At 40.3% G+C, this 13,285-nt stretch overlaps 1 protein-coding gene across 2 annotated transcripts in view; it reads left to right on the top strand.

The window, feature by feature from the left end:
- The window catches only part of col11a1a (collagen, type XI, alpha 1a), a 193,780-nt gene that overhangs the window by 63,511 nt on the left and 116,984 nt on the right, over positions 1-13,285 (top strand). Inside the window, exons 7-9 of one of the 2 annotated variants that reach the window (XM_057824243.1) lie at positions 5,657-5,842; positions 6,055-6,153; positions 10,347-10,634. In XM_057824243.1, coding sequence (XP_057680226.1) covers positions 5,657-5,842; positions 6,055-6,153; positions 10,347-10,634 — 573 coding nt within the window. The remainder of the gene's footprint in view (positions 1-5,656; positions 5,843-6,054; positions 6,154-10,346; positions 10,635-13,285) is intronic. The other variant, XM_057824244.1, reaches the window with a different exon arrangement.

Here is a 13,285-nt window from a genome sequence, read left to right as displayed (position 1 = left end):
GGAGAAGACTGGCAATCTTTTATAGCAGGCTAAAGTAGATTGTCTTTTTTCCCCACTATACTCAATCTAGCAATGCTAACGTTTACAGTGTTTAATATATTTTGTATGTCTGAACTTTAATTGTACAGCGTGTTGATGACCAATAAACATCTGTGAAAGGAATTGGAGTCTAATATGCCATCAACACGTACGCGCACGCACAGATGTATGCATGCACGCATGCGCTGATGAAACGCAGCCATGAAAATTACCGCCCTCATTTTTATTTACCGTGCGATAAATGGACTCTTCACATATTGCGACAGACTTCAATAAAACATGTCATTAGTTAGTTAGTTAGATTGACTTACAATCTGCCAGCTTGTCTCCTGTCGTCTTCCAAAATTACAACTGGGTGACAGCGCTTTAGGTGTTCCTTCATGGCCGACGTGCAGCCAAGCTTAACATTGAAGAGACAGGACACAACAGTGTACCCTCCTTTGTTTTGTTGATATAAGTCAATGTTTTGGCCACTCTGGTGCGCTTTTTTGACTTTGTTCCGCTTTCCCCACCTGCATACCAAGCATCCGACATTAAAAAAATCTGCCGACCCCCCCCCCCCCCCACACCAATAAAAGATTTTCTCCTCGGATCGACACAATTCACGTAGGTCACCCTTTTTGACTTCAAAATGGTAAATTTCGCCAAAAAGTGATATTCATGCCTGATATAATAACATTAAATATTACTAAAAAAATAAATGAACCCAAAAAGCTGTGAAAACCTTATATAGTCTATTCATTTTAAGAAGGAACAGATTTACTCCTAAGTATGTTTTTTTATTTTTATTTAAAAAAAAATAAAAATTTTTAATAGAATAGAATAGAATAGAATAGAATAGAATAGAATAGAATAGAATAGAATAGAATAGAATAGAATAGTAGTGGTTAGAAAGCATGCTTCAAAGTTCTCCAAAGTTAGCTGGACTCAGCTCTTTTAATACTTATTCGTCCTAGTCATATTTTAGTTATTTTAAAATGTGTTCGTCTAGTTTTAGTCAAGGAAAACGCTGACAAATTTTGTCTAGTTTTAGTTGACAATTCTCAAAAAGTTTTCGTCTATAAATTCAAAAGTTTTAGTCCATGAATAAAAAAATAAAAGGTTTACAACAATTTCAAATTGACGTTGACAGACAAGCACATAATTGTAGAGTGTACAAGGACATCAACATTTTCATGATCATAATACACACTCAGCAGGAAAACAGCAAGTTATTTGCATTGAATTAAACTCACCTGGACGCCACGAACTGTATGTAAAAAGTTTTCCAAGAGTTTAAGAAGACACTCACCGAGTCACCGTGCTAAATGCTAATGCTAACGCGAACGCATGCTAATGCGAATGCTATGCTAACGCTACAAGTTAGTTTAGTGTGTGAGGATCACTCAGCACAGACCTTTAAAGGATAAAGCAAAATGACATAGCAAAGATAAGAAAACAAAACTTACCCAGCAGCACATTTTCACAAAAGGAGCCTGGAATGGGCACATGCTTAAGCCTGTGTGTGGGGCGGGGGGAGGCGCAGCACCTTACATGAGTGGTACGACCAAACACTGCTAAAATGTGTGCTAACTACACATACGATATGAAAATATCACAAATTATGACGGAAAATGGTGAATTTTTGTCTCGTTCTCGTCTTGTCAGACGACAACTGGCATCCATCTTTATGTTTTAGTCTCCGAAGACAAGTTTTTAGCTCGTCATCGTCATGAAAAAAATTGTTTGTTGACGAAATATTTTCGTTACCGTCATCGTCCCATTCTAGGGTGAGTGCTTAAAAAGAACAGATCCTTAATTTATAAATAAATTTAATTTCCACTCAGTGCCCCAGTGGATGGGAGTGAATGATTGTGTAAACCCAACAATACACCTAGAGTGACTGTGAATCATTAAAGGTTGTTATCTGTCTTTGGCCCAAAGTTAGCTTGGATGGGTTCTAGCGCCCAAGAACCCTGAACAGATTAAGTATGATAGAAAAACATGGATGGATAGATTCTCGCAGGAGAAATAATGACATTGTGATATATTTATTCTTTGATCCACCTTCTGTATAAGTCACATTATGACTATATAAAGACTATACTGTAGCACTACAGCATTAATGACAATGTGGATAATTTTTCCACTATTACTACATAATGTAAGAAAAATGAAAAATCTGATTATTTCAGGATTATTTCTTTGCAATTGCAGGCACATTAATATAAACTAGGGCTGTACCGAAAGCAAAATTATTGAAAACCGAATATTGGAAACATTTGGCCGAAAAACCGAAAGGTATACATTTCATCATGAGGGTCATGGGAAAGCTGGATCCAATCCCAGCTAACAATAGGAGGGGTACACCCGGATTTGATTGCTAGCCAATTGCAGGGCACAACAAGACTAACAATCATTCACGCACACACACTCATACCAATGGGCAATTTATGAGTGTTCGTTCAGCCTACCATGTATGGTTTTGGGATGTGGGGGGAAACCGGAGTTCCCGGAGAAAGCCCACGCAACCTTGCGGAGAACATGCTAACTCCACACAGGAAGGCCAGAGCCCGGGATTTAACCCTTGATCTCGGAACTGTGAGCCGGACTTGCTAACCACTCTGCCACCCCTTTATTTAATAATAAATATATTTCTTTGATACCTCAAAATACTTCCACCACGGACTTGTAGGCTGTGAGCCAGGAGTGTTAGCTCGCCGTGTTTTGATGACATCATCACAAGAGGACTAAGGTTCGCCACACTTTTCGGTGGTAAACTTTCGGCCCTTTGACAGAAAACCGAAAACACAATTTTAGCAGTTTTTGGCCGAAGGCTTTATCGGCCAAATTTTCGATTTTCGATCTTTAATATTTACAATATATGGCGGAAAACGCTCAGGTGACTTGAAGTTCCGCTCTGAGACCCCCAATTTGGCCATATTTAAAAATTGTCCGATATGCACGTGTGATACATCTTTGGAAAGCTTAAAATCTCAATTTTCTGGGGGAAGAAACATTTTGAACAGGAGGGCATTAAAAAATAAAATAAACAGCAAAACCCTACCTGGAGGTGAGAGCATGCAAGAGCAGGATTACAGACGCCATGACATTAATGAGGTATTATTGCGTACTTACCTTGTTTCGATCCAAAAACTCCATGTAGCATGTATCACTGAGTGTCAAGACACAGCCACAGCTGGATCTTTTGGGGATTTTATGGGTGAAACATGATAATATAACAAGGGTCGCGATGCAGAAATCGCAGACATCAAGGAGTGGTCGAGATGTTCTTTTTCATATATTTACCCTTTTAAACGTTTTTTTTTTTTTCCAATTTTTCTTTGTTTGGATCGATTATTTATCTCAGTGGTCCCCAACCTTTTTTGCACCGCGGACCGGTGTGATTTGGGTCTTTTTTTCACGGACTTGCTCCCAAAGCTTTTGTGGCAGTGAAAAAGCCCTCTTTTATATTCAGTTGGACTCTCAGTGTTATCCTACAGTTCTAAAAAATTATTTACATCATAAGCATACATGTGCAACACGAAAATTGCGTAAATGAATGCTTAATAACACGGCAAAGTCATTAAGTGAGAGAGCTGCCTGCATGCGTGCAGTATTTGTGTGCAGCTAACATGGCAAAAGTAAGTTAATATTCCTTTCTTTAAAGAAAGTTTGTTGTGTTTACTGTGGAATCGCTGCATTCGCGGCCATTTTTAACGTTACGCGCATGCAAAATTTGTCAGAACACCGGCAATGTGCGTCAGAAAGATACAGCAAATATTAAATAACATTGTTTTTTAGCCCCGTCGTGTTAAGTGCAGGGAAAATATAACTCACCCGCTGAATCAGTGGAAGGCCTGAGCTTGTTTAGTTGAGACGAAATGGTCCCTTCTAGGTGTGATGGGAGAGTGAGAGAAGCCAGCTTCACAAAGATACGATGTTGGAAATTTTAGCACGGTTTTCAGTGCTCTCCTAGCGATGTCAGGATATTCCAGAATGACTTTAATCCAGAACCTCGGTAGAGTTGTTTTCTCAAATGTACGTTTAAGGTCGCCGTCATTTGCGATCATTACAAGATGATCCTCCTGTTGCACAGACATGCTCGAATCACTCGGTTTATTCACAAATGGGTCATAAATACACTCCTTCGCAGTTTGTGGGTCTTTAGTGATTGGGAAGTAGCGTCGATTTTGTTTTCTTTGAGGTTGTTGGCTCATCTTCTGGCTTGTCAGGTGCCCTTTTCCCTGTAAAATATCTGTCCAAAGACGTCTATTTTTTCAGTCATTCTAGTGTGGGGGCTAATAATTTCCGGGAACAAATGTGATGCGCCCGCCCTACATCATACATTTTTATCGAGGACAAGCACACATCAATATACAAAAGAATATGTAGTGCGAGCAGTCCAATCAATGGATTTCTATGACGGCATTCTATCCTGTAGTATTATATCTAGAGCAGACAGGGATATTGGTGTGTTAAGGGGCACAGGCCAAAGTTAATTTGGACAGAATGCAGTCGTTAATAAATTATTATTTCTCTGCGCCATGGACCAGTACCGGTCCGCGGCCCGGCAGTTGGGGACCTCTGATCTAACATATCGGGGAAAATGCAAGAGTAACAATAAAAATACAATTAAGCGACAGTTATGAGGTGGATATCTGTGACCTACAGCTACCATTTTTTTCATTGTAATGTAATTTGTTTAAAAGTTTGAAATATGCGAGCGAATAATGTTTTAAAGTAGTTATTTTTTTAAACAAAATATTAGACATAATTTAATCATTCTAAGCTAAAATGACAGACCTTTTGATAGATGAATGTAATACTTACCTTCTTTTTATGGCTTGGTTGAAACAAAAGCGGTTGTTTCATTACACACAACAGTTCTTTTGGCTTAAAATACAGCAGTTTATTTTCAAGAAGGGTGCAAGAGCAGAAACTGCTTTTTCAGTCTTGTCTGTGTTTTCCGCTATATATTGCTGAATGGATACAGTATTATTGCAATGTCAATCAAAGCTGAGTATTATTATGTTATTCGAGGCGCACCTGTAGAACACTCTTTTTGGATCTCATTAGATTCTGCAGGTGTACTTAAAACCTCATTCAATGCCAGGTTTCGCATTTATATGATTTGACAGCTATCATTGTCACTGGCGCTGTATAACAGTGTTTATTCAGTTCATGTCTGCCATGCATCAAAACCCATCAAATGAATAGTGTTCTTAACTAGTCATTGTGCCTATGATTTCCTTATTGTTTAGGTAGATTTTAATGTGCATGTAAACATACTCTGCGTATCAAACATCTTTGTTTCAATCCTTGTCTTTGCGTTCAAGCATGTCTTTAAAGCTGAATGTTTGCAAAACAAACCTGGCGATTTTATTGTGTTGCAATAGCTCCAAAGAGCTGCGTTTTTCATGAAAAGCACAATCTGTGATTGTTGTCTAACACCTTTCAATCTTTAATATGGTGAACACCAGTCCAAGTAGCTTTTGTGTTGCTTTAAAACAAACAAGCACATCATGCGCTGTTATTTGGCTATAATGTTTTGTTTGAACATCACTTACAGACTGTGCCTTTCCACTCTTGAATGTTTTTCTTGGTGTTTGTTTTGTCGCCGCCCTCCCTCTTCCAGAGAACCAAACGTAGTGTCTCCATGAAAAAGAAGAGGACCCGAAAGTCCCTCAGTAAAACTAAGGGCAAGCCGTTAAAGTTCTTGGCTGCCAAAAAATCACTGGCTAAAAAGTTTGCCGCTAAGAAGAAGCGACAGATGCCTGGCTACCAAGCCACAGCGCCGGCCCGACCCCGAGGCAGTTTTAGGGTAAACGATTAAGATGAGAAAAGAAACGAAACCCATCAAGATTTTGCAGAGAAAATCTGTGATGGTAGCCCGCGAGCTCCTTAACCTCTTCTAAGTAGAAGTAGCAGAGTCTTTAGTTAGCTTGGGAGGACCCCGATAGCAAATAACCTCAGGTTCAAACCTTTGTGTTAACCCTTGCTTTATTCTTCTTTCCTTTTTCCAACATGACTCAGCTAAACAATGTAGAAGGAGATTACAATACAGGCATTGACTACGGAACTGTAGATGATTCTCAGACTCAGTCCCCCTTTGCCACGCTTGGACCCAGTGAGGTAATTTTTACCTTCATACTCTTTAAATTAAAATTTTAGAAGTAGTTTAGAGGGAATTTTATCCAGGAGGATTTTTCCCAAAATGGTATCTGGTACAGTATTAAAGACACAACTATTGCTGATTGAAATAGGTGCGTCTTTTGGTTTTCATTAGCTTTGCTAAAGATTTTAACTAACTCTTAACTGTTAAAATCTTAAAACTATGATACTCTTTTGGCTGTCTGGTCGGATTCCCTTGCTAATATAATCCACCATTTATTGGTCACACAATTATAAGGTAGCTCTGTTACTGATACGGCATGGGCTAGTATTATTGAACAACATATGTTCCGTTTCCCAACAAGAAGAAGCTTGGTTTCAAGTGTAAAAAACTCAAGCTTGCCACAGCCAGCTCTCAACTTGCTTTACTTACCGCAGCTTTTGATGAAGCGGATGTGATGACACAGACGACTTCCAATCTGTCAATTGGCGATGTGGATAAGTACTAGCTAAACCTGTGTAATCACATTCTTTTTGTTGCTCGCCAAAATTGAATCCACAAGTTGGAATGTAAGAAATGATTGTGCCAAGTTCCTGTGGTTTATCAGGTCTATCCAAATTTGTGAATTTGGCTACAATCTTGAATGATAGTGCTTGCAAAATGACTGCTGAAACAATTATTCCAGTCTTTCTTTGTTTCGGTACAAGTTATGATTGGGAATAAAGTAAGGCTGGAATAGTATTAAATGTGCCGCAACATCTATGTATTAACATGCTTTGACTGTATTTGAAGCTACAATGATAACACCTTGAGCATTCTGTGGTATTGTGACATTTATTTAATGTAGGGATGTACCGAAAGTAAAAGTCTTGGCCGAAATCGAAAACCGTATAGGCTATGGGAAATACTTGGGGTGAAAACTGAAAAGCCGAAAAATACACATGCATATAATCGATTATAATCGATTTTTTAATTGCATTTTTTTTGTTTTAGTTATTTCATTTCAGCCTTTACCAAGGGGCTCGGTACCCCGTACTCTCGAAGCACTCGTCACAGGACACTGTCAAACGCCTTCTCCAAACCCAGCTCCTCATTGGCCTCTCGAGCACGAACGAAAGTAACCGTGCAACCAGATTTGTTTATTTGCGTGACGTGTTCTTAACGAGCAATGTATTTCTTGCGGTGGAAGTCATCTCCACACAACAACACAGATGACGAACGGTAGAGCCGAGAATATGTATGTATGTATATGTATTCAATCCGCGGCAAATTCAATTTTAAATAACCAAAAACACATCGAGTCCATAAAAACCCCAGCAACTGACAGCACTGTAAGCATTTCTTTTAAAAGACGATGTGCTTCCTCACACTAGAGTTTCTTGTCGCTTTACCAATGTCACGTCTGCCCATCGCTGATTGGTCCACTCTACTGTCTGTTTGCTGTGGTTTGCGCCGCCTTGGGAATTTGAGCCGTGGAACGGTCGCCAGACTCTATCGCTGGAACAGCGGTGAGTCTGGAGTTCCAGGGAAGTTTGGTCCCAGTACGACCGGTGTCAGAGTTTGGTCCTCATTGACGGCAGTAAGTCAAATTCATTCCCAGTGAGGGTTGAACCCTGCCAAGGTTGCCCTTTGTCACAGGTTCTGTTCATAACTTTTATTGACATAATTTGTAGGTGCAGCCGAAGCATTGAGGGGGTCCAGTTTGATGGCTTCAGCATGCCATCTTTGCTTTTTGCAGATGATGTGGTGTTGTTGGCTTCATCAAGCTGTGATCTCCAACTCTCAATGTAGCGGTGGGTGGAGCGTTCGGGAATAAGATCAGGCCCTCCAAATCCGAGACAATGGTCCTCAGTCAGAAAAGGCTGGCATGCCCTCTTCGGGTCAGGGATGAGATCCTGGCACAAGTAGAGAAGTTCAAGTATCTTCACGAGTGGGGCAGGAGGGAGCACGAGATCAACAGGTCTGCAGTGATGCGGACTCTGCACTGATCCATTTTGGTGAAGAATAAGCTGAGCCAAAAGGCGAAGCTCTCGATTTAACAGTCAGTCTATCTTCCTACCCTCACCTATACTCATGAGCTGTGGGTCGTGACCTAAAGAACAACATCCCAGATACAAGCGGCCGAAATGAGTTTCCTCCACAGGGTGCCTGGGCTCTCCCTTAGAGATAGGGTGAGAAGCTCGACCATCCTGGAGTGACTCAGCTACTCCTTTGCGTTGAGAAGAGCCAGCTTGAGTGGCTTGGGCATCTGGTTTGGATGCCTCCTGGACACCTCCCTGGATGGGTGGGGCATGTCCCACCGGCGGGAGTCCCTGGGGATGACCCAGGACACACTGAAGAGGCTATGTTTCTCGGCTGGTCTGTGAACACCTTGGGATCCCGCCGGAGAAGTTGTTTGAAGTGGCTGGAGAGAGGGAAGCCTAGACTTCCCAGCTAAACCTGCTGCCCCTGCGACCCGACCCCAGATTAAGCGGTAGATGATGGATGGATATTTTATTTCATTATTTTCTGATTACTGCCCTTTGCCTTTGCATTGGTTCTACAACCCCAGAGACTAAGGAAATTTAGTTTGAAAGGTGCCGATTCTGAAACCCCATGGGAGGGTGTGTTTCAGGGGCTCTGGCAGATTTTGCATCCCATCAGAAGTTGCAATTCACAGCAAGTTTGGGATACTCGAAAAAGGGGTCTCACACCTCCAATTGCTAAGCTAAATGAGATGTCAATGTATGCTTGTGTGGAATTGTAGTTCAAAACAACAAGAAAAAGCTATTCTGTTTTTGTCGAAGCCAGACGAGTGGGTCCTAGCGGCAACAAAGCCGAGCGAAGATTAAATGGCGACTGGCAGAGTGGGTGTGAAAGCCACGGACAAAAGTGACAAAAAGAGGAAGTGTTTTGTACTAAACCACAGCAAAATGCACATCTACACATTTAATACTACATTATTTGTATTCTGTTCCCGTGATTATACTCCAACCAACTCAGGCAACAAATGCACAGTACTCGATGTGACATGGGACATCAATGGAAAGTGAAGGGGAAAGTTACCTTTCTCGCAGACACCGTATAACTGTTTGCATTAGTCTAACACATTCATTATAGTAAAGCATTTAACCATAGTTTAAGGAGATGTTACCCCATGCCCTCTGACACAGTAAAGTGGACCAGCTTATCAGCCCTCGCCTGATATGGTAAGGAGAAGACGGCAGCGACTCTTCGGTGGGCTCAGAGAACCCCCGCCTTACCAAGACAACAAATTGATAGCTCGACGCCTTAGACGTCAAGGCATGCCGAATCCCAGTTGCCGTGGCAACCACGACCCAGCCACGAAAGATGACACACGAACTTAGCCACCCAAACCTGCCACAGAGGGATGATCCCAACACAACACCCAGGCACGCCTTCCGCCCAGCCCAATCCACCGCAGCTTTCAAAAGACTGACCATTTAGCTAACAACTGTTGCTTCTCGGGGACATTTCGATGTATCCGTTGTTTTGCTGACCCTGGATCTAGCATTGCCTCTCCGTCGTCTGTTTTGCCTTGCTTTTTGATCACTGTCAACGAATAAATTGTCAACCTGTTTTCGGTGAGCCTTCTTCAAACTTTTGGAACTTGGAGTCAGTCCAAAGGGTTAACACCGGAGTGAACGCGCGGAGTTTGGCCATCCCAACCGACTTGTTGGAGCTGCGCCAGCAGAACGCCTTCTAGTTCGGCTGTCGCTGTTCCGCCGACTTGGCTGGGAGGCCGAATTCCTTTAAAAGGAACTACAGAACGGGCGTGAAGCAGCAACGAAATTTATTTTATTTTCCTTTATTTAACAATTTACATATTTCTTTGATAGCTCAAAATCTTTCCATAAATCAGACATGTTGGCTCTGAGCCAGTAGTGTTAGCTCTCAGTGTTATGATGACATCATCACAAGAGGACTAAGGTTCTTCACACTTTTCAATGGTAAACTTTCGACCTGCAATTTTAGCTATTTTCAGCCGAAAGTTTTCGGGGCCAAATTTTCGGTCAAATCCCTAATTTAAAGTATATAATTCAATAAAGTTGCCCTCAAATTTGTGACGGATGCTCAATGTGTTAACATTTTCACTTTACCGATATAATTTTATATGTGATTACTCCTAAAAAAATAATTAAAACAAGTACGCTCCAACTAACATTTTCCTGGCAATTGCTTCCCTTCTTCTTGGCTTTTGTAACAACTCAAGGCTGTGGAGGAGGATGTAATCGGTGACTATGACACTGAAGCCCCTCCTGTTGCTCTGGAACCTGCCGTTGTCCCAGAAACAGCGGGAAATGTGGACACTGGTGTGGAAGCATATGACTTGAAGGAATATGATGACCTAAAGGAATATGACTTGGGAGAGGTTGACAGCAGGTTGTATGATTATGGGACATATGATGAGTATGGCCCTACCCCCTCGAAGCCTACCGGTGCCCATGAAGAGGAAGTGGGGCCCGGGGTGGCTGCTGAAACTGACGTTTCTGAAAGTGCCGTAAGTATCCACACCCCAAGTTGAAAACTGAGGTGTGTGTGCATGTATACTTGTGTAAGGGGATCATTCTTTCTTCCAGTGCACCTTTTGTAGTTGGCATGAGTAAAGAATCGTTGGCATGTTGCGTCCGGGCTTATGGTTTGTCGGTGATATGATTGACCTCTCAGAAGTACTCATTGTTTGGATTTGCAATAACAGAATGTTTCACTTCATAGATTGACACACTCTACAACGCTGAAATCATTGCATTCCAAATGATCTTGTTTGTGTTGACATCTCTTCATGCCTAAGCAGACTCTCTGCAACATACTCATTTAGGTAGTAATAAGGTGGTCCCTAACTACTAATCATTCACCAGTTCTATTTCTTTGTCATTTAAATAACTGTTTATTAGAGGTCGACCGATGTGGGATTTTCAAATGTCGATGTAGACAAGTGAGAGTGAGTGTTTAAAAGGATGCTCACCATGCTAAAGCTAATACTAACACGAATGCTATGCTTTACAAGTTACATTTAACGTGTAAGGATCACTCAGTAAACCTTAAATAGCTAAAGCAGCATTGAAAAAAAAAATCGTACAATATTTATAAAACAGGCAAACCTGAAGCTTCCTGTAGCAGCCCGCCTTTAAGCTGCTGCAGGGTCCTTCCAGGGTTCTGCCGTCAGTCAGCAGTGACTGCAATTGTCCACACAGATGCCTGATCAAAATCCTTTTTTTTTTTGTTTGTTTGTTTTTGTTTTTTTGTTGTTGTTTGCCATCAAATGGCGGAAAAACACTATCCATTTATCGGCCCGATATATCGGTCGACCTCTACTGTTTATTTTACCTCATCAACCATTCAGACAAGAATTCATCATTACAGGTTATTGCATAATCAGGTGATTCTCATGAAAGCTATGCGTTACGGTACTTTAGGACATTTTCCAAAAGCTATGATGACTAAGTTTTTTTTATCAACAGTTTGAGCTCCCTAATATTATGTTATTCATTATTTATTATTTACAAGGAATATTATACATTATAGTAATGATCATCGATGGTGGGGAAGTAGGCATATATAAAAAACATAAACTTAACTATTAATTAGGGATGTCCTGATCGCATATTTTGCACCTGAGTCCAAGTTACCTGATTTTGAGAATCTGTGGATACTGAGTCCCGATCCGATTTTTTTTAAAGTTGAACAAAATTTCCAAACATGTTACAGTACTGTACTTTTTACAGTACTTCCTCTTCCGCTTTTTCCTGGAGTGTTGACTAGTATAAAACGGATATATTTATGTATCTTTAGGCGATGCCATTGTATTTCGGAATTATATTGTTTCTTTATAGCCCTTAAAAAGTAAAAAAAAAATTAAATGATATCGGAAGAAATTAACATCACGATATATATTGCCGAGGCTCCACACTTACGTTTTGCATTGTTTGCACTGGTACACCCAACTTTTTTATTATAAAAATGTAGGTGCACTCACATATTTCATTGCATCACCTTTAACACTATACTTTTAATCACGCTCCATAACAGTCATATATTTCATATGAGTGCATGCACTCAAATTAAGTCACGCTTTGACGCTCACGCTACCGACAACAGCCTCTAAACAACGAAGATTGACTAAACTATGATTGACACATTCGGGCCTTTGATCGTAGAGCTACAGAGCCTTCACTTGCCTGATCGAAGCTACAAACCTACGACTCCAGCTGCCTTCAGACAAAAAAAACCAGCAGGAAGGAGAGTGAGAGGCTGTACGAGCATGAAGCAGAAAAACTTAAACATACATTTTTTAAATTAAAAACCAGATCTTTTTCACCCGATTCCGATACTCTGAAAAATGGCGCGATCCGCCCGATTTCAGTTTTCGTGATCAGATCGGGGCATCCCTACTATTAACAATATCCAAAGAGGCCAAACAATTTTATCTTGTAGCCAGCTTTTGTCTTGCCTTCATTTTGGTGCATTATGAGTCAGAATAACTATTAAGAAAAACAAACACTATGATTTTGACGGGATCTTGAATACATTGCATCAGTAATGAATGCTGGGTGCTTACTAGATTTTTCTTAAATATTTTAATGCAAAGTAAAAAAACATTTTATCTTATCATAATTTGCTAAATTATATAATTTTAAATCCGTTTATTTATATTACCAAATTGATTGAATACGTAAAAAAAAAAAAAAAATCTATATTGGTAACAACTTATGGGTTAAATAATAGACATAACCATCTTTCAACTAAAAATGAAATATTTCGGGTTTTCGTGGCGATATCCATAAAAATCTTAAAAAATAAAAAAAATAAAATCATAAAAAAGACATATTTTCGGTTAGCTTCATAAGAATCACCCAATTTCCCAAAGACAGTAAAGCATTTTACCCAGTATCAATCTCAGCACAAGCATTTATTTTGAGGCAGGATTACTGGACTATGACTGCCAAATGACATGCACCAGTCAAGCTGTTACAACAAATACATTTTCTTTACATACTACATATTCTTATTCTTATTCACTTACCCTTTCCACTTCCCAAACACCACCATCATTGATAGAATATATATATTTTTTCCAGAGGTGGGTAGTAACGCGTTACATTTACTCGGTTACATTTACTTGAGTAACTTTTTGAGAAAAATGGACTTCTG

The sequence above is a fragment of the Corythoichthys intestinalis genome, chromosome 20 (genome assembly GCF_030265065.1).
Source record: "Corythoichthys intestinalis isolate RoL2023-P3 chromosome 20, ASM3026506v1, whole genome shotgun sequence".
Taxonomy (NCBI): domain Eukaryota; kingdom Metazoa; phylum Chordata; class Actinopteri; order Syngnathiformes; family Syngnathidae; genus Corythoichthys; species Corythoichthys intestinalis.
Note: the sequence above shows the minus strand (reverse complement) of the source record. Positions and strands in the feature narration are given on the sequence as shown.